Consider the following 21,241-nt stretch of genomic DNA (forward strand, 5'->3'; position numbering starts at 1 on the left):
TGTATAGCTGGGAAATCATTTTGTTATGCTTGTTCTTTCATAAAGAGGTTTGGGAGTGTGTAGTGTTTAGAAATGCATCTCACATATTTCCTCTTCCTCATATATTTGGTTTTGTATTGTCATTCTTGCTTTGCATGTTTGTGGTTTATGTGCATGCCTCCAAGTCATTCATGTAAGATGAACTGTTTTGCTAGAGAAAAATGCGTTAAAATTCCTTCCCATTTCCTCTTCCCTCCCCTACTCCTCTCCTTCCCTCCCTCTCCCCATCCCTCCACACACATACCATATATGTATACATGTATGTGTGATATATGTGTATATATATGTATATATGTTTACATACACACATACCCTTAAACACATACTGGAAATCAGAAATCACCATCTGGTGGCAAAGGAAAAAAGTCCAAGTCCTAGATAGACAGCTAGGAACTTGTTAACTGATGTCTATTTGTCATTCTGACATGACTGCAGTTAGGTCCCCAAGAGGTTTCTGAGCCAGGCTCCCGTTCTGTTCGGCTGGGAATCCTGACTTGTGATCAGGCAGGTTCACACATTCAGTCAACATTCTCTGAACACCCCCTTGGCTCCGCTGGGTCTGAAGGTCAAGTGATAAATCACACTTTCTTTGACTTGAAGAAGTTCCCAGTTCAGAAGAAGGTTTAGAAGCCCTCAGTATCCATTCACTAAGATCACACAGTTGAGAGGCCCAGTGGAAGCACAGAGGAAAGAAAACCCTGGTTTGCCTGATGGAATCAAAAACTTCCCAGAGGAGATAGGATGCTCGAAATGAGTAATAGGAGTTTGCCCGGCAGGGTGAAAAAGCTACGCACAGGGAATGGCATAAACAAATAGAGGCATGAAACAGCATAATAAAGTGCTGATAAAGAAGAACAACAAACACTTCAGCGTCCTAAGAGCAAAGAGTGTGCCCACCAAGGCTGGGGGGAGATAGACAAGGCCAGGTGAGTGAAGGCCTTCAGTATAGTGTTTTGACTTGACGGAAGGTGATCCTCTCGTGTCTCGTCATCAGGTGCACCAAATACGACATCAGGAAGCTAGGACTGCAGAGCCCATCCTCAGACTATTAGTGGGTCCTTCAGGCTTAGCTCCAGCTGAGCTAGAACTAGAAGGAAGTGTCACTTTTCTTATTTTTATTCCTAGGCCACCGCACAAATGGAAGAGCGCCTGGCAGAGTTCATTTCCTCCAATGCTCCAGACAGCGTGTTGCCCTTGGCAGATGGAGCCTTGAGCTTTATTCATCATCAAGTGATTGAGATGGCCCGAGACTGCCTGGATAAATCTCAGAGTGGCCTCATTACATCACAGTACTTCTATGAACTTCAAGAGAATTTAGAGAAACTTCTGCAGGATGTGAGTGTCCTTGTGCTGGAACTCTGGTGAATTATCCACATGGGAGTGGATTATTCGTCCCAAACTAAGATTAAGGCATTAATAGCGAGCGTTCCTCAGCCTGCTTGCTGCCTCCTTGCTAGTGTGCAGGACCCACCCGCAACGTGGTGCAGATGGACTTAGGTTCCTCCTCAGTCCCCTGTTACTGAGGAAGCCTGTTTGGTATCAGAAGAACTCAGTTCTATGTGTCCTTCCTTTTCGTAATTCCAATTACTCTGCCCAAGGCACCAACTTGGTAGTATTCATAAATATTTGAGTAGGAGATTTGTAATTCAAGCCATAAAGGAGCCTCAGTGGCTGTGGGCAGCTCTCTTCTAGTAGAAATGCTGGTGTAAGCAGAGCCTTCAAACTGTTCCTCCTCGGCCAGGGGAAAGCAGGCCCAAGGCTTGCACAATGGGTTTATCTGTTTGCTGACATTCTACTTGTATGGTAAGAATTCTTTAGTGGGGACTTAAGTGTTGAGAGACCTGATCCTCTCCAGTGTGAAAAGTCTCTGGGAGGATAAAGGTAAAGTAGTCCATAGGGAGTCCAGACCAGAGCAGACACTGAGTTCTTCACCACCGCTCCATGCTCGGGTGCTCGCTTTCCTGTCAGCCTCTCCAGCAAGAGGGGCAGATGCTTCCCACTCAGGCCACAGTTGCCCCATATTATGCCATTAGTACAGTTTCGGCAAGAGGAGATGAGCTTGTGTCCTCAGGGCTCTTCATTTCCCAGTCCAGATCCGTGTTACCTCCAGACCCATGACCTTGCTCTGATGTAGTACCAGCTGAGAACCAAATGATAATGGTCAAACAGGACTTCACTGTATTAGTCTAGAAGTTAGGAGCAGGGATTTATTTTTTTAATGTAGGAAATAGTTGAATCTAGAGAAAGGATGACTAAAGATGACCATGATTATTGCCTTCAAATACTGGAAGATTTCTCCTATGTAATAGGTAGCAGATTGTTCTCTGTCCCCTTAAAGGTGTACTAGCCCACTGAACAAGAGTTAAGGTGAGATTTTGATTTAATTGATGAGAAAGTACTTCCTTCTACAGAAATATTTTTTCTGCTTTCAAAAGAATACTTAAATTTAAACATTGTAAAATGTGACCTTCGAAAGCTAAAGTCTTGTGAAAATTATTGGCACCTCTTTGTTTCTGTTCAGAAATACCTGTCTAACAGTTCTCCAATAGTGGATAGGAATCAGGGATTTGCAGCATCAGTTAAAGGATCCACATAATGACTGCCAAGGTTGCTTGTACATCTAAGGTTGATCTGAAAAGCTACAGTCAAGAGTGCGGGCCAAAACCTTCAGATATTTTCCCAGACTCATTGCCCCTGGGGGTCGGTTTTTTTGGTGCAGTAGGAAGGGCACTGAAAATGAAGCCAGTACATCATCTGTTCCCTACTTGATGGGCCCTGGGAATGCAGAAAAAGGTTTGTGCAGGTTCTAGCTGGTGACTCATTCTATAGACCTATCAACACATACTAACAGTAAAAATAGCAGCTATCATTTATTACATGTACTGTGTGCCAACCACTACACTGAATGCTTCATGGAATTATCTCACTTGTGTTTATTATAGTAAGTGTGATTGATGAGCACTAATTAAAGGTCAGTTCTGAGCAGAGGAGGATGTAGTGATGCTAAGTGGAGAGTTCAGGAGAAGTTGAGTCTTGATGAGTAAGTAGGAGTTTACTAGACCTAGGAAACAGTATAAACAACCTCTGAGAGGTGTAAGGGAACTTGGTACATTCCAGGAACTGCAGATAAAGTAGTTTGGCATGACTGCAGTGAAGGATACCTTCAAGGGAAAGTTGTAGATGAATGTGAAGAGTTAGGCATGGCGTGGGGAGGCAGCAAAAGTTGAAGGGCCTTGTGAAAAGCTTAGAGTTTTACATGAAGGTAATGGGGAATCACTGAATGGTTTTAAATTGAAATGGCTTGATAAGATTTAGATTTAAAATAATAAAATTACTATATTTATAGAACACTATATATATACTAGACACTACATTATCTCATTTATTTTCTCCCACTTAACCTCCACAACAATACTGTAAAGACAATACTATTCCCTAAATCTACAGATGAGGAAACTGAAGCTTTAATGGTCTATGTCAGCCCAAGGAAACGCATTTATTAAGTAGCAGAGCTAGACCCCAAAACCAGTTTTAGCTTATTCCTAAACTTAAGATCATACATTTTCAAACACTTAGTCAACAAACATTGACTAACATCTGCTACATAAGAGACATTATGCTAGGCTTAGCATGTGAGGGAAGAAAAGAAAGAAGACACAGCCTCTCTATTTACAAGGCCCGACAGTGTAGCTGTAGAAACAGAACTAATTATAGACAACATGATAGTACCATGTGGTGTGAGCAAACAGCTGGGAGAACATAGAAAACAGAGCAGTTACTTCTTGTGTTTCTTGTGTGCGTGGGAAGAGGTTAGGGGGACAGGGGACGTAAATGAGCCTTCACAGAGTCAATAATTTGGGATAAGTCTTAAAAGAATAAACAAGATTTCACCAGGTGCCCATGCCCTCTTTTCATTTCATAACCATTTTTTTTTTCTTCAAATGGTCCTCATTTGCTATTTTTCTTTCTTCACAACCTGTGCACTGCTCAGTCTTCTACCTTCCACATTCCCCTCCCACCATTTCATTAAAACTGTTTCAGGCAAAAGTCACCAAGGAACCAATTGGCCAATTGCCATACCCTATGATCCCTTTTAGTCCTCATCTTTCTTCACGTCTTTACAGAACTTTTCACAATGAATACCTCTCCTTAATCTTTTCTCCCCTGGTTGTCATGACACTGTTCTCTCCAGTCTTGCATTCTTGCTGCATCTTCACAAGTTCCTTCTCTGCCCATCTCTTCAAATGCTGGTGTTCCACAAAGCACCACCCTGATCATCCATTCTCCATTCTCTCTTTTCCTCACATTCTCCTACTCCATGCTGAGAACTCCCAGGTGTGACTGCTTTCCTCCCTCTTCTCCTGAGCTCCAGATCTGTGTTCCCAGCTGCTTACTGCACTCCTCCTCTTTGACTTTCCAGATCAGTTAGTATTCTTCAGTTGAAAGTAATAGAAAGCCAACTCAGAGTAGTTCAAGCAGGAAAAGGAAACTAGAAAAGGCATGGGTCTTGGAGAACTGAAGACCCCTCTTCACCCAAGAGTAGATTATACAGTTCTGCCACATTAATAGTAACAGTTGTCTTTCCACTCATTTTTAAATTCCTAGGAAAGTAATCCACACTGGACAGCTCTTGGGAGGGAAGGTGATACCACACGTACAGATATGGCTCCTAGAAGGGAGAGCAGTTTCCATAGGAAAGAGAAAGGATCCTGGGCTAAGCAAATACCAAGAAAGTACCTAGTGTAGGTACTGCAAGCTCTGCGAGTCCAAAGCAGCTTCTTTTTTCACCTGCTTTTTCTCTAAAACCAAAGGTAGTATGTTCTCTACCTATCCTCATGTAAACTGCTTATCTTCTTATATGTCTTATTTTGTTTATGGGTTCACTGAAATTCCCCTAAAGTTGTAGTTAGCAGTTTCCTCTTGTTCCTGTTCATCCACCCTCAGGTGTTCTCAGTCCTCTGCCCCTGAAGTGGTAGATGAAATGACCCCAATCTGTCCGTTTCTTGCCATTCTTACTGCCTGGATTTATGCCTTTTTCATCTGCATTATTGAAACTGAACAAAGTAGGTTCAGCTGCCTGTGGCAACAAAAACCAAACTCATGAGATAGGTTCTGGTGCAAAAGGAAAGAGATTTACTCAGGTGCCAACCTGGGAGAATGGTGGACTCCCATCTCAAAGACCATCCCTCTTCCTGCTCAGGCCCACAGTTCTTATAAGGATAGGGAAGGGAGGGCTTTCTTTCTCTATACAATCATCCCGCTAGTTTTTGGTGTACTCAGGCCTTACCTATTCATCTCTCTAGCTCTTGGTGCTCTCAGTGCAAGAACCTCCCCATGCCATCCTGGCCAATGGGGGAGACTCTGGAGCTCTCTATCTACAGTCACATTATTGCAATAGCCTGTTAATGGGTTTTCCTGCTTGCAGGCTTGCCATCTTTAGTGTATTATCCACACTCCAGCAAGGTGGTCTTTCTAAAATACCTCTCTGATCACATGACTCTCCTGATTGGAGGTCTTTCTGACAGTCTGGGGTGGAAGGTGAACATCAGGGAAGGCTTCATTGAGAGTAGACCCTTAAGCTGGCGTCTGGAGCGTAAGTTAAACTTGTTGATGGAGGAGCGGGTAAAGCGATGTGTCTGTGTGACATTCCTTGGTGCCCTGTAGGACTCTAAAGCTCCCATGGTTCCCAGTGAGCAGCCTGCTCCCCCTCACAGCCTACTGTCCGTCTCAGAGTTCTTGGCTTTGTAGAGCTCTCCATACTACCCAGTTGTTTCTCTCTATGGTATAGCTTTGCCCGGCCCAGTCCTGCTTAGGTCAAGCACAGTGGGCCAATGGATTGCTGAAGCAACCTTTGTCTTCATAGGCTCATGAGCGCTCAGAGAGTTCAGAAGTGGCATTTGTGATGCAGTTGGTGAAAAAGCTGATGATTATCATTGCCCGTCCAGCTCGTCTCCTGGAATGCCTGGTGAGTGGACTTTGGAGAAGGTTAGCAAGGGGCCTGGAGAGGTGGGAGTAGGGCTATAGAGGAAGTGTTCTGCTGGTGGCACCCACTGCCATTTCTGCTGCTGAAGTCCTATTTAAATATGATATGCAAGCATTGGGGGACCCAACAAGTTCTTGTGAGGAAAACTGGTTGACCCTGAAGGGTATGGCAAGGAGATGTACTAGTCTGGCCCGCCCCACACTGAACAGGCCCCAAGTCAGTGGGGCCTTAGGGGTGAGGAGCAAGGCCAGTTTTGTTTGCACAAGTTGAGCCCTTCATTTAATCATTCAGCAACGCTTTACTGTGTGCCTTCATGCTGGACACTAGAGAAACAGACATAAATATAGTTGAGTCCCTGATCCTAAGATGCTCTCTCTGTAGTGGACTTAGAATTAGTCTCTTAGTGCCTTAGGTATAAGGTCTGGAGACATGTAAATAATAATTGTGATACTGCAAGAAGTGTTGCAACCGAGGTCAGCACGAGGCGTAGTGGGAATGTGGTAAAGAAGTGCTCCAGTCCTCCTTGGGCCGGGAGTTCAGTGAAAGCTCTCTGGGGGCGTGAACCTTATTCAGCAGCTTGAAGGTAACTGAGTTTGTCAGGTAAGGGACATGGAGCACAGCACAGGCTGGGCTTGAAGAATTGGTGAGGGATGAAGCTGGAAGGCAGTCCATGCCAGGATCAGGGAGAGTGCTGGATTCTTGACCCAGGAGTTCACATTTATACTTTAGGCTGCTTGAAGCCATCAGAAAATTTAGGTAAGAAAGTAACAGATTAATTTTTTTTTTTAAAGATCTTTACTTATAGGGAGGGGAAGGGAGGGAGAAGAAGGAAAAGAGAAACATCAATGTGCAAGAGAGACATGGATTGGTTGCCTTTCACACACCTCCCACCAGGGACCCGCCCGAAACCCAGGCTTGCGTCCTGACTGGGGTCCAGCCAGCAGCCTTTCAGTTCGCAGGACGACACCCGGCCCACTGAGCCACACCAGTTAGGGCTACTTTTCTAAACCATGTTTATAAAGGTGTAATTTACATACAATAGAACATATCCCTTTTGAATGTATAGTTAGTGTGTTTTTAACATGTATAATCGCTGCCACACTTGAGAGACAGCATTTCTTTCACCTGAGAAAGTTCCCTTGTGCTCCTTTGCAGTCAGTCCCTTTTCCCTCCCACTCCCAGGCAACCACTTACCTGCTCTCTTTCACTATGGATAAGTTTGCCTTTTGTACAGTTACATATGAAAAAAATCATATGGTATGTTCTGACTTCTTTCACTCAGCATAATTCTTCTGAGATTCATACATGTGGTTATATGTGTCAGAAATTGGTTCCTACTTATTTCTGAGTAATATTTCATCAGATTTATTCGTAAGAAAGGTTTACTGTGACTGCAGCATGGATGATGAGTTAGAAGAGAGGGCAGGATGTGCCAGGGAAATCAGTGCAGAGTCCCTGAATGCAGCTCGTTCGAGAGAGATAGGCGACGCCTGATAGGACAGTGATGGGAGAACAGAGAAGAGGATTCATGCGGGAGACATTCTGACTACAGGGACTGAGGAACAATATAAAATTAAAAGGACTTCCCGGTCTGGCTCAGATTATATCCAGATAGATAATGGAATAGATCTCTAAAAGAGTGAAATCAGAAGTGAAGAAAGCAGTGGAGGCTGGGATTGCGGTGAAGCAGAAGGCCTCTCCCTCAAGAACATGAAGTCCGTGGTTAAACATGGTTGGAGTCAGGCCTGGGTTTGAGTGCTGGTTTTCTGTTCCTTCCCACCTCTGTGACCATGGACAAGTCTGTGCATCTCTGTGAGCCTTCGTTTCCTCACTGAGGTCACGTAAGTGTTATCAGGGTTTAGCCCAGAGGGTGGCACTTACTAGGCAGTTAGTAAATGGGACCTCCATTATGTGCTCCATACAGATAAGGACTGCTGTGCTCTGATTCACGTGGCTCTAGCTCCTCACGCACAGGAGGTGCTCAGTAAATAGCTGAAAGCGTGCATGCACCGCCAGGGCTGTGAGTCATAGAGGGGAGAGCGTGCCAGGACTGCTCCTGGGGACTGGGTGTGTGAACACGCCTGACAGTGCCATCTGGCTGGTGGAAGGCTTTGGACCAGGTGAATAGGCTGAGCTTTTTTGAAAGCAACAGCTCTGCTTCTTACTGCTGAGGAGACAGCTTATGCTTAGGATGTCCAATCTGGAGGTGCTCCTATAAGACAGCTTTGTCCCTATTCTCATAATCCCGAAATCATGAAGTTTCTAGGTATTCAGAGGTAGGGGTGTCGCATCGCAAAGGGAAAGTCTTGTTCATCCTGTGCAGGGTATGTGCTGTAAAATCAGGGAGGCTAACAGCCTCCGCTGTGGTTCTCACCACTGACTGCCTTTCTCCCCTGGTGCAGGAGTTTGACCCTGAAGAGTTCTACCACCTGTTAGAAGCAGCTGAGGGCCACGCCAAAGTGGGACAAGGGATTAAATGTGACATTCCCCGCTACATCATTAGCCAACTGGGCCTCACACGGGATCCGCTTGAGGGTGAGCATGCCGCCTGTGGCTACAGAGAAGCCCCACAGCCAACAGGCTCAACAGCAGGGAAAGCTCTTGGAGAAAAGGCTTAGATTGGACATGGACACGGCACAGCATCAAGGGCCCCAGGGCCATAGGAGGAATCTCGTGTTCTCTGTCACAAAACAGCCCCGCCTTCACAATTGTTCACATCTGCCTGACGTAGCCCAGCCTGGACTGCCCGGGGTTCAGCTGGACTGGATTTAAAGCCAAAGGTCAAAAGTGGTTAACAACAAAAAGACCACAGTCACAGTTTCAAAAATGCTTACCTGTGCATGCTCCCCTCTCCTGCTGGCACTTTACAAGTCCTTCTGTGTCTTTGAGGTGGTCCTAACTCAGGGTTTCAGAAGATGACCTCCATTCTTAAGGCCTTCACACTGAGCGCCAGCATGAACTGGGGGCTTCCGGGTCCTTGTTATGCCATCATCCTGCCTTCCCTGCTTCCCAGCCCCCGCCCACAAAGCTGAGTCTTGGCCCACATGATGGGGACTGAGAGCCCAGGTTCGGGCCCTGTTTTCCAGCAATTGTCCCAAGTTTGAGGGAAACTTTATAGAATTTGCCAGGCCTTGTAATGGCACTCGACTTCTAGAAATAGGAGTGGCCATATAATTGGCAAACAAATTCAAAACCTGTGACCACACTGAGGAGAGGCACGAGACCAGTTCTGCATCTCACACTGATGCAGAAAGCATTAATGCCTACGCTACACGCACCTGTCCTGTGATGTGAGTGGACTGCTGAGATGCCTGCGAGTGCCACGCCCACTTTTCTCTGTGTCCTTGCTTTGTTTCTAGAAATGGCCCAGTTGAGCAGCTATGACAGTCCCGATACTCCGGAGACAGACGATTCAGTCGAGGTGAAGATCCTATGCTCCCATCCCAACCCTGGAGCCTGGGCCCTGTGTTCTCTTGAATAGAACAACTGAAGAGGGGCGGGGGCGGCGGGGGGGCGGGGGCTGTGCCTGAGAAGTCATTCTGCTTCTGGGGAAGACTGGGCGGGAGGCCACAGCAGGGCTAAGAGCTGAGCTGACACTGGGGCCACAGCTTCCCTAAGCATATGGGCCCTGAGAAGCATGCCTGCCTCTTGCCTTTTCCCTCGTCTTTCAGGGCCGTGGGGCATCTCGGACATCTAAGAAGACACCTTCTGAAGAGGACTTCGAAACCATTAAGCTCATCAGCAATGGCGCCTATGGGTAAAGGCAGGGGTCAGGGTGTGGCCTGGACTGGAGTTAAGTCAGCTCTTGGGCCCTTCCTTCTGGAAGTGTATCATGTCTGATCCTCTGGGCAGCAGACGCCTCAGGATGGGCCCTCTCTTTCCCCAAAGCCTCCTGGAGGCGCAGGAGTTCAGTTTTCTCTGACACCTGAACATTGTTCCTCTCCCAGGCGATTCTCACTCCTCTTGGTAGCACTCCTTTCACTGAGCTCTGGGGAAGGGTTGAGCTGTGTCCTCAGGACTTGGTATATCAGGAAGTTGAAGAGCTCTGTGGGCAGGAGGCCCAGATCTTTCTCATTAATAAGCAGAGCTCTGCTCCTTTGTTCTGTGCATCTGTAAGGTGTTAGAGGAGGGAGTTCGGCCACCCCAGCTCTGGGTAGTGGAGAGCACAGCTCAGGCTCAGAGGGTCCATGAAGGACTGAATTGGCTGCGTTTCCCAGGGCTGTATTCCTGGTGCGGCACAAGTCCACCCGGCAGCGCTTTGCCATGAAGAAGATCAACAAGCAGAACCTGATCCTGCGGAACCAGATCCAGCAGGCCTTCGTCGAGCGTGACATACTGACTTTTGCCGAAAACCCCTTTGTGGTCAGCATGTTCTGCTCCTTTGAGACCAAGCGCCACCTCTGCATGGTGATGGAGTATGTTGAAGGTATTCGGAGAAAGGTGGCCTGGCATAGACATCAAGGCACACTCTGAGATTTAGCCCTGGGCTGAGTAGCTTGTATAGGAGTACAGTTTCAGGACCCAGCTTCCCAGTCTCTCTTTGACATTGGTTTCTGCCTTAAGATCTTAGACCATTTGGCTAAGGTGAGCACAAAGCTCCCTGCCCCTCGTGGGAAGAGGCTTCTGCAGCAGTAGCTGCCTTGAGGCTGCCTGTGTCAAGTGCAATGCAAGGCACTCTGGGACAGGACGTATCAGCCTGGCGGTGATAGACTCCTGCATCCCAAAGCCTGCACAGCCTCTACTGCTGGCACCAGACAGGAACAAAAGAGGTGGCCAAGCCACAAAAGCCCAGAGTTAGATGCTGGGAGGTTTGCCTCTGGGCCCTCAGAAGACAGGAAAGCCATTTCCCTGGCTGATGACTTGTGAAGACAGTGCCCCCAGGCCACACAAAATGCTCTCGGGATGGAGCACAAGAGCATCATGGGGCAGCAGCTTGGCCAGTGGCCTTTCCTCTCCCCTTCTAACTGCCAGGTATAGTTTCCAAAGATATTTTGCTAAAGTCTTGAAGTTGAAGCTGAACAAAACTCCCCTTTTAATTAATGGGTGCATGCTGGGAATTTATAGTGTCACTTCACTTAAAAAATAAAAGACAGCCATCAGAAAGGAAGTAAATGAACGATGCTCATTTAAGTCTCAGCCAGATGTGTTTACAATATGCAGGATCCCATCCTAAAATAACTTGGTCCTGTCCCTGCAAACCAACTTACAGGCATAAGGACCTGGGGTTCCCACCCCCTCTGGCCTGAACAATGGCCTAGACAGCCATTCACCTACCTGCTGCTCCCCTCCACACTCTCCCTCCCACCCATGCCAGCAGCAGAGGGGCTAGAATCAGTCCCTAGCCGCAGGCTTTCCCATGAGGCTATCTTCTCTGGGGCCTTGGAGACTGTAAATCTGAACCCATCCAGAGCAAAGAACTGGATCCTTTCTTCATGGTGGCCCGCCCTTGTTGCAGGAGGAGACTGTGCCACTCTGCTGAAGAATATCGGGGCCCTGCCTGTGGACATGGCACGTCTATACTTTGCGGAAACCGTGCTAGCCCTGGAGTACTTACACAACTATGGCATTGTGCACCGTGACCTCAAGCCTGACAAGTATGCCTGCTATCTGAGTCCCTTGTTTCAAGTTCTCCCTCTAGATAAATGGAGGCAAACACAGCATGTTTGAACCCATACCAGAATGGCTGCTAGGAAACAGTGCTCATGTGGGTATCCATGTAGGCCCAGCACTCTATCCCCCGACCACCCCAAATGCAAAGAGCGTTACCAGCAAGGTCTGGCAGGGGCATTGTAAGGCTTTGGTGACATGTAAGAGTTACTGAGGAGCACCACTCAAGAAACCAAGCAGGAACAAAAGAATCAGCGTATAAAATAGATGGCTGAACAAGTGTTCTGACATTTACTGACATCTACTCTGTGCCAAGCATGATATCAAGGGCTATAAAACAGTCCCTGGTCTAGTGTGGGAGGCAGAAATACCTGTGTACAGGCTATTTCTCAGAAAGCTTTAGCTGGGAAAAGGTGGGGAGCAGGATTTGCAAAGGGACGGAGGTGTGGCCCATTCAGGAGCTACAGATGGTTCAATATGGCTGAAGCTGAGATTGGTTGGTTGGAGTAGTAAGAGAGAAGGCTAGAGAGATAGATCATCAAGGGCCTTTTTATTAAGTTTGGGGTTTTTCTTTAAAGGGTCCTAAAGGTCTTTGAAAGGTTTATGAACCAAAGATATGACAGAATGACACACTCAGATTTTGGTTTTATTTTAGGGAGATCACTCTGCCAGTGGAAAGAGATGGTGAGGCCATTGCAGTAGATCAGGCCAAAACAACAGTGCCTGCAGTAGAACAGTCAGGATGGGGAAGAAAAGGCATAGTGTTGGGGGTTAGAGAGGAAGTGGTAAGGTTCGGGTGGGGATGCAGAGAGAAGTGAGAGGAGTCTGGGATGTCTTCCAGATTTCTAGCTTGGGACTGGTGCGTGGTGATAAGCCTCTCTAGTGGAAAGTGGCTTTGACATTAGACAGACCCGAGTTCAAATGACCGCTCATCATTTCTGATCTCGAGTCTGTGAATTAAATCTCTCTGCACCTCATTTTCCTCCTTTTTTAAAGTGGAGGTAATAATACCTACTTTTGTTGTGTTAGTTACTCTGTATGATCTTTCAGGAGGCAGAATATTTTTACAGATAATCAACAAAGCGCTTATAACGAAGCTCAGTAGGTAACAGAAATTAATTGCTTTTCACCGGGAAGAGGAGGACCAGTTAGGAAGAGTGCCTTTGTTATGGATAGTTTGAGTTTGTGGTGCCTGTAAGACTTCTGGGCAGTTAGGAGACATGGAGCTCTAGAAGTCAAGGCCAGAATACTGATTTGGGAGTCAGAATAAAGGGATGGCAGGGAGTAGCCTTCACACAAAATGAAATGGCTTAGGCAAAGTATATAAAGAGAGAAGAAAGAGACAGTTCTTTGTGAGGTCTTATTTCTAGTTTCTCCCAACCAACCCTCTTTCTAAGACCAACCATGGACATGGGACAAGGGTATGTACCCCTGAGTTGGGAGTATTGTGAGCAACCCGGGTGAGGAAGGGGACTGGGACTGGCTACAGCCTTAGGATGAAGCCGATCGCTCTGTGGAAGTGCGCCTCAGCTGGCCGACGTCTGCCCCTTGTATAGATTCCAGTTGAGGGCGATTAACAAAAATCGGTTGGGGGAATGAGTGGAAAGCGGGTTGCTTGAGCAGAACGCAGCACTCACAAAACCAGAGCTCTTTATTCTTTCACAGCTCCCTGTCTCCCTTCCAGTGTCCCAGAGTAGCCCCCTAGAAGGCTGAGTGGGAAAATTTGGCATATACTAAAATCACCGTTCTTAGAAACTAGGAAATAACTCCATCTTTCTGTTTTTCTGGTTTCCCAGCCTCCTGATTACATCCATGGGGCACATCAAGCTCACTGACTTTGGTCTTTCTAAAATTGGCCTCATGAGTCTGACAACAAACTTGTACGAGGGCCACATTGAAAAAGATGCCCGGGAGTTCCTGGACAAGCAGGTAAGGAGGGTGGGTTGAGACTTTAGGAGTTGAATTCCAGGCCTCAGAATAAGAACTTGGGGCTGTATGCTTGCCCTGCTAGGTATATGTTAAGACTGGGAGCTTTTTCTTCTTTTGGTTCCAGGGAGGCATTGAGATAGGTAGCAGATTTAGAAAATAGGGTGGACCATAGAATCATATAGATATAAAATCCAAAAATCATCTTCCTCCTCCGAGGTTGGAGAAAATAGGTCATCTAACCATTGCCACTCTGAGACTGGTGTGAGTTCACCGTGAGCCTCCGAGCCTCAGTCGGGAGCAAGGCTCTCCTGCAGCTTGTTGGTCTTGGCACACAGCTCCAAATTTCCACTGGGCTGCGGCCCAGCTTCCTAATAGTAGCCTCTGGACATTCCCTTGACACTTCAGGTTGTGACTGTTCACAAGTCCCCTTAGTAGTGATGTGACTGTAGGATTTGTTTTTTGGGAGGCTGGAAGGTAGAAGCCAGTTGTGGGGTGGGGACCCGAGATGCCAGAAGGAGGTGCTGAGGGATCAGAGAGTGGAGGTTCCAGGCTAGAATTAGATGTTTTGAGTAATCAGGGAACACATAAACCCACCCCATCAACAGTTCCAACTCTGGTACCCTGATTGAACTTACTCATTAACCAAAGTTATCTGGGTCTGTAGTTTTCATTCAGAGACTTTTGTACCCCAAAGGTGGGAACATTCCGACCCCTCCCGCTGTCAGGCCAACGAGCTGCTCCAGAATGCTGAGCCGGCCTGGCTTCTCTCTGCCTAGGTATGCGGGACTCCGGAGTACATTGCACCTGAGGTGATCCTGCGTCAGGGCTATGGGAAGCCAGTGGACTGGTGGGCCATGGGCATAATCCTGTATGAGTTCCTGGTGGGTTGCGTCCCTTTCTTTGGAGACACTCCGGAGGAGCTCTTTGGGCAAGTGATCAGTGGTAGGTACCATCACCCCGAGGAGGCCGTCTGGATCCGCAAATAGGATTTACATGTGTGCCTGTGAAGCTTATAAGTTTTTTTCTGAGTTCATGTGTGTGTGATGGTAGGCTTGCCTCTTAGGTGTGTGTCTGCGCGCGCGCGCCCATGCACACAGGGATACTGTGTCACCTGAAGCTTGTTCGGTTTATGTTCATCTGTCCCCCATATGTACATGGGTATACCTGTGCTGCCTATGTGTGTATCCTGTGAGTGAGTTCTGTGTGTGAGTGTATGTGTGTCTGGAGTATGAAGGCAAGGTAAGACAGAGCTTCAGGACAGGGAAGTCTCTGCTTTGCAGTGCCCACCCTGGATCAAAGAGCAAGCCATGGCCCAGGGTGCGTGGGCTCTGAGGACAGGAACCTGCAGAACTTTAGGGATTGGGATCCCAGGCAAGCTTTCAGGGGTTCTAGGCTGAGCCCTTTACGCCTCCCTACCTTTACCCCATCCAAGAGTCATCTCCACCTCCCCTCCCTGCGTACAACTTCTGAGACCCTCCTCTCAGCCCTCTCCTTTCTTCTCACCCACAATGACTCTTCAGATGAGATTGTGTGGCCTGAGGGGGATGATGCATTGCCACCAGATGCTCAGGACCTCACCTCTAAACTGCTTCACCAGAACCCCCTGGAGAGACTGGGTACAGGTAGGATAGACCCCACTAACCTTTCTCACCACTTGGAAGAGGGAGGAGAGGGGCTGAGTCCGTGCAACCAGAAGCATCAAGCTTCAAGTGTGGGCAGTTCCTCTGCATCCCGAAACTCGCCCTGCTCCCTCTGGGCAGAAGAGCTTGGAAAGTACTGGAGCTGAGGCCTCTAGGCCTTGCCTTTTGAGGTCTGGGTTCTCACTGGACTTGCTGACCTGGACTCCGCCCAGCTCTTCCCACTCCCTTGCCGATATCCTCCCTGTTCATAGGCAGTGCCTGTGAGGTGAAGCAGCACCCATTCTTTACCGGTCTGGACTGGACAGGACTTCTTCGCCAGAAGGCTGAATTTATCCCTCAACTGGAGTCAGAGGATGACACCAGCTACTTTGACAGTAAGGCCACTGATGGGGAGGAGCGGGGCTCCTGCCTCTTTTCTGAAACAGCTGTGCACTCTGAACTTGGCATTGGGAGAGCAACTTCTCCAGGCCCTCCTGAGGTCTGTTAGGGTCAAAAGGGGCCTCTGAAGGGAACTGTCCTGTGTGTCTGACCCAGCCCGCTCAGATCGATACCACCACTTGGACTCGGAGGACGAGGAGGAAGTGAGTGAAGATGGATGCCTTGAGATCCGCCAGTTCTCTTCCTGCTCTCCCAGATTCAGCAAGGTACCACTGAGGCACACCCAGATGGAGTAGAACAGGCTGGAGGATTGGGAGAAGAGGACCTGTCAAGGGCCATGCCTGGGGCAGGCTAGGGGAGGAGGTGATGGAGCTACATCAAGATAAAGAGGAGGAAAGGACTGGGCCTGCATATGACATACTTCTAGAACCACTCCGGCCCTGACGTAAGAGATGCCAGGGGGTGAGGCCAGGTCAGCCCAGCGGAATCACTTTTACCTCTAATATTCACTGGTATGTACAGGGGAGGGGAGAACTGGTTCAGATTCCTGGGTTTCAGGTGCAAGGACACTTTTTGCTCCTTAGGTGTGTCTTTTGGAGCCCATCCCCAGCATGTCTTCCGTGCCCACAGGTGTACAGTAGCATGGAGCGGCTGTCACTGCTTGAGGAGCGCCGGACACCACCCCCCACCAAGCGCAGCCTGAGCGAAGAGAAGGAAGACCGCACAGATGGCCTGGCAGGGCTGAAGGGTCGAGACCGGAGCTGGGTGATTGGCTCCCCCGAGATGTGAGCACCCAGAGCTCACCCGGGGTGGGCAGCACAGCCACCCGTCCGTTGTCACAGATTACGGGCAAGATTCGGAGGCTGGGGAGTAGTGCTGGTGGCAGTGAGGGGGCATTCACAAGAACATCTCCTGAGGAAGGTCTGAGAAGAGCTCTGCGGGCCCCTGAGGAAGCCTGGGCCAGAGCAGGGAGCCCCCCGGGACCATCTCACCGTAGGCCTTCTCTCGCAGATTGCGGAAGCGGCTGTCGGTGTCTGAATCATCCCACACGGAAAGTGACTCCAGCCCTCCGCTCACAGTGCGACGTCGCTGCTCGGGCCTCCTGGATGTGCCTCGCTTCCCTGAGAGCCCCGAGGAGGCTACCAACACCCCCAGGAAGCAGCAGCAGCAGGAGAGCATATGGCTCCTGACACCCCTGTCTGGAGAAGGGGCGCCTGGGCCTATCCCTGAACGGCCAGTGGAGCAGCAGCTAAAGCGGGATGAGGAGCCTGTTGGCCAGAGCAGTGGTTCTAGTCCAGGTGTGGCCCAGCAGGCGGCCAGAGGGCCTAGGCCGGGTGATAGTGCAGGCAGGCAGGGAGGGGAGACTCAGCTGCATTGCAGGTCTCATTGCTCACTTGGGCCCACAGCCACGGAGACTCGAGGCCGTGGGACCCCACAGCTGGCTGAGGGAGCCACAGCCAAGGCCATCAGTGACCTAGCAGTGCGCAGGGCCCGCCACCGGCTACTCTCTGGGGACTCTATAGAAAAGCGCACTGCTCGCCCCATCAACAAAGTGATAAAGTCTGCCTCAGCCACAGCCCTGTCCCTCCTCATTCCTTCAGGTAAGGCCCCGGAGAACTAGGATGAAACTCACAGGAAGGGCCTTGGCACCTCTGTGGGCCTGTGGCAGGCGTATTTGTGCGTTGTATCTTGAGGAACAGGTGTCTGAGAGACCAGATGTCGCTGCTGTCCCTTCATGTGAAACTAGATGTCTAGTCTAAAGTGTGCATTGGTGCCTGGGGTTCTGTGTGTGCGTCCCAGAAGGCAGAATAGGAACCATGTTAAAAGTGCAGGCTCTGAGGCACAGAGCTTATTTTAAATCCTGGCTCCATTACTAAGTGACTCTTGAAGTTGCTTAATCCCTCTGAGCCTCAAGTTCCTCATCAAAAGATGTGGATATATCAATAATTGTAGCATGTAGGATAATTGTGATGTTTAAATATGTATGAAGAGCTTATACGGTCCCTCATACAGAAAAGTAAACACTCAGTGAGTGCTAGCTGCCATTCCCCATCACCTCATGGGGCCTGCAAGGGTCTGGCTGCATGCGGGGGCTTTGCTGCTTGGAGGCTGCCAGGAAGACACACCTGGGCTCGGGCTCTGTCTCTGACTAGAGCCGTGTGGGACCAACAGCCGAGGCAGGGCTGGTCTGGCAGCACGGCCAGGCCAGGGTCCCGTGAGCCACAACTAAGTCCTGGTTTCTTCTCCACCAGAACACCACACCTGCTCTCCGTTGGCCAGCCCCATGTCCCCACATTCCCAGTCATCCAACCCATCATCCAGGGACTCTTCTCCAAGCAGGGACTTCTTGCCGGCCCTCAGCAACTCAAGGACCCCCATCATCATCCACCGAGCTGGCAAGAAGTATGGCTTCACCCTGCGGGCCATCCGTGTCTACATGGGTGACTCAGACGTCTACACTGTGCACCATATGGTGTGGGTATGTCTGGCCATCCGTACCTGTTGTCTCCCGGCTTCATAACTCTGCCCTCCCCTACTAGGACCTGCCTGTCCCTGCCCCCATCTCTGCCCACATTACCCTCGGGGGTCATGCTCAGGCTACAGGCCAAGAACTGAGAACTGTTGTCTCCCTGGGGCAGCACGTGGAGGACGGAGGTCCAGCCAGTGAGGCGGGGCTTCGTCAGGGCGACCTCATCACTCATGTCAATGGGGAGCCTGTGCATGGGCTGGTGCACACAGAGGTGGTGGAGCTGATCCTGAAGGTTAGTGCTGTGTGTGCTGCTGCTGTGGTCGACCCCAGCCTTGTGAGTCCGTGGCTGGCCCTAGGGGAGTGGGAGAGTTGGGCACACATCCACCTGGCACTCGCTGAGGGCAGATATGCATACACACAAAACTTGGGTATGGCCATAGCAATGAGTTTTTGCTGGAAGGCAGCATCGTCACCGACTGAGGCCCAGATATACTTCTGAGCTATGGGTAGGACTGGAGAGCAGGACTGGTAAGCTGCTTCTCCACGTTCCCAACCCCAAAGTACTCGGGCTTCAGTTGGAGCCATTTGCTAACATAGGAGGAAGACAGGTCTGTGGGCTAGGGATTGAGTCAAGAATACGGCCGCCGCCTTAGCCTCCGCTCATGCTTTGTTCCCCAGAGTGGAAACAAGTTGTCTATTTCAACAACTCCCCTGGAGAACACATCCATTAAAGTGGGGCCAGCTCGGAAGGGCAGCTACAAAGCCAAGATGGCCCGAAGAAGCAAGTGGAGCCGGGGCAAAGATGGGCAAGAAAGGTGAGCCAGACTTAGCCCAAGGGTCCGCTTGTAGCTAATACATAGTGCTAGTGTGTGCTGGGGGCCTGGCCCTGAGCCCAGTGTATGCTGTGCCCTGTGCAAAAAGTCAGGCAGCCTTTGACTCTTGTCTCTGCAACAGAAAAAGGAGCTCTCTGTTTCGGAAGATCACCAAGCAGGCAACCCTGCTCCACACCAGCCGCAGCCTCTCTTCACTTAACCGTTCCTTGTCATCAGGGGAGAGTGGGCCGGGCTCTCCCACACACAGCCACAGCCTTTCCCCCCGATCTCCCACTCAGGGCTACCGGGTGACCCCTGATGCTGTGCATTCAGGTAGGAAGGGCTGCCTGCAGATCACAGACACAATCCCTGGGAGGTAGGCTGGGAGGTAGGAAAGTACCTGGGCCCTCTGTTTCTCCCTGGTCCCACTCTGAAACTTATTCAGCCCACCCCCTGAAAGATCCTGCAGTCTTGGGGAGGAGGTGACAGGGATGGAGGGTGACTTCATTTCTATAGCCTGGGCTGTGGTTCACTGGTGGGGTAATAGCCTTGACGATTCTGGGACATTCCAGGGCTAAGCCCTGCCTTGCCCCTCAGTCATCTCTAACAGCTAACTGCTCTGCCTTTGTCTGTCTGTCTGTGCAAAGTGGGAGGGAATTCGTCACAGAGCAGCTCCCCCAGCTCCAGTGTGCCCAGCTCTCCAGCCGGCTCTGGGCACACACGGCCCAGCTCCCTGCACGGTCTGGCACCCAAGCTGCAACGGCAGTACCGCTCTCCACGGCGCAAGTCAGCAGGCAGCATCCCACTGTCGCCACTGGCCCACACCCCTTCACCACCACCAGCAGCTTCACCCCAGCGCTCCCCGTCGCCCCTGTCTGGCCATGGAACCCAGGCCCTCCCCACTAAGCTTCACTTGTCGCCTCCTTTGGGCAGGCAACTGTCTCGGCCCAAGGGTGCGGAGCCTCCCCGCTCACCACTACTTAAGAGGGTGCAATCAGCTGAGAAACTGGCGGCAGCACTTGCTGCTTCCGAGAAGAAGCTAGCCACTTCTCGAAAGCATAGCCTTGACCTGCCCCACCCTGAGCTAAAGAAGGAACTGCCACCCAGGGAAGTCAGTCCTCTGGAGGTAGTTGGGACCAGGAGCGTGCTGTCTGGGAAGGGGGCGCTTCCAGGGAAGGGGGTGCTGCAGCCTGCTTCCTCACGAGCTCTAGGCACCCTCCGACAGGACCGAGTTGAGCGGCGGGAGTCATTGCAGAAGCAGGAAGCCATCCGTGAGGTTGACTCTTCAGAGGATGACACTGATGAGGGGCCTGAGAACAGCCAGGGTGTACAGGAGTCAAGCTTGGTATCTAACCCAGAAGTGGGCCGGGATCTGCCCCTCAGAGGAGCAGGAGAGGGTGAGGAAGAAGATGCCTACTTGCCCAGGGACCCCAGAATGGAAGGCCCTGGGGTCCCCCAGAGACCTGGCATCCCACAAGTCTTTGAGGAGGCAGCCAGCTCCTTGTCACTAGCGCCCAGCCTGGGTAGGGCTGGACCCACTGACCCCATCCCCCCTGAAGGCTGCTTGAAGGCTCAGCCCCTCCACACCCAGGCACTAAGAGCACTTTGTCCCAGCTCGTCGGGACGCACCCCCACCAGCGGCCCCACTGCCGGCTCCACCTCAGGAGAGCCAGGCCCGTGGTCCTGGAAATTTCTTACTGAGGGCTCAGCGGGGGCATCCTCAAGCAGAAAGGCAACAATGGAAGGTGGGCTGGTCAGCTCCCAGGATTTGGAAGCCACAACTCCAGCCCACCCTGAGAACCTGTCTTCTAGGCTGGAGGGGAAGTCATGGCCACCCAATGCCCCTGCGCTGGCCCAACAACCTTATGAGCTTTCCAGCCAAAGCTGGCTATGGGAGGCTGAGTGTTCACAAACAGAGAAAGAGGAGCCAGCGCTGGACATCACCAAAGTGCCTGATGCCTCAGGTGACAGGAGGCAGAACGTTCCATGCAAAAGTTGCCCCCTCACCCAGGAGCCTGGGCCCAGCCTGCTCTGGAGAGGCCGAGACCCAGGAGGCCCTCCAAAGCATCAGGACTTGGCATTGGCACCAGATGAGCTTTTAAAGCAAACATAGCAGTTGTCTGGCATTTCTTGCACTCAGACCTGTGTAATACATGCTCTTGGAAACCATCTTTGTCTTTTGCTTGCTGCTTTCCTTTAGTCAACACAAATGTAACACAAGGTCCTATGTTGCTGCTAATAACACAGTAAATAAGACAGTTTCCATTGTTGAGGGAGGGGCATCTAAACCAGCTTGGCTTCCCAGAAATTGATGACTTCTGAGCTCAAACCTGAAGGGTAAGTGATACGCTAGTGGTGTGCTCGGTTAGAAGAGTAGGAATTA

The 21,241-nt window shown here is 50.2% G+C and overlaps 1 protein-coding gene across 12 annotated transcripts in view; it reads left to right on the plus strand.

Annotated features, from left to right (window-relative positions):
- Positions 1 to 21,241, plus strand: part of MAST2 (microtubule associated serine/threonine kinase 2) — a 185,095-nt gene extending 163,854 nt beyond the window's left edge. For 3 of the 12 annotated variants that reach the window (XM_054572159.1, XM_054572151.1, XM_054572152.1), the window contains 20 exons: positions 1,165 to 1,374; positions 5,903 to 6,004; positions 8,425 to 8,557; positions 9,382 to 9,443; positions 9,694 to 9,779; positions 10,240 to 10,448; positions 11,478 to 11,616; positions 13,426 to 13,558; positions 14,335 to 14,500; positions 15,079 to 15,180; positions 15,450 to 15,572; positions 15,733 to 15,842; positions 16,207 to 16,361; positions 16,588 to 16,874; positions 16,983 to 17,177; positions 17,829 to 18,055; positions 18,216 to 18,338; positions 18,725 to 18,861; positions 19,001 to 19,191; positions 19,506 to 21,240. In XM_054572159.1, coding sequence (XP_054428134.1) covers positions 1,165 to 1,374; positions 5,903 to 6,004; positions 8,425 to 8,557; positions 9,382 to 9,443; positions 9,694 to 9,779; positions 10,240 to 10,448; positions 11,478 to 11,616; positions 13,426 to 13,558; positions 14,335 to 14,500; positions 15,079 to 15,180; positions 15,450 to 15,572; positions 15,733 to 15,842; positions 16,207 to 16,361; positions 16,588 to 16,874; positions 16,983 to 17,177; positions 17,829 to 18,055; positions 18,216 to 18,338; positions 18,725 to 18,861; positions 19,001 to 19,191; positions 19,506 to 20,971 — 4,356 coding nt within the window. In that variant the 3' untranslated portion in view covers positions 20,972 to 21,240. Of the gene's footprint in view, positions 1 to 1,164; positions 1,375 to 5,902; positions 6,005 to 8,424; positions 8,558 to 9,381; positions 9,444 to 9,693; positions 9,780 to 10,239; positions 10,449 to 11,477; positions 11,617 to 13,425; positions 13,559 to 14,334; positions 14,501 to 15,078; positions 15,181 to 15,449; positions 15,573 to 15,732; positions 15,843 to 16,206; positions 16,362 to 16,587; positions 17,178 to 17,828; positions 18,056 to 18,215; positions 18,339 to 18,724; positions 18,862 to 19,000; positions 19,192 to 19,505 lie in introns of all 12 variants that reach the window. The other 9 variants (XM_054572148.1, XM_054572150.1, XM_054572149.1 and 6 more) reach the window with 6 other exon arrangements.

The sequence above is a fragment of the Pteronotus mesoamericanus genome, unplaced genomic scaffold, assembly GCF_021234165.1.
Source record: "Pteronotus mesoamericanus isolate MK-2021 breed Mesoamerican mustached bat unplaced genomic scaffold, CSHL_Meso_final contig_221, whole genome shotgun sequence".
Lineage (NCBI taxonomy): Eukaryota > Metazoa > Chordata > Mammalia > Chiroptera > Mormoopidae > Pteronotus > Pteronotus mesoamericanus.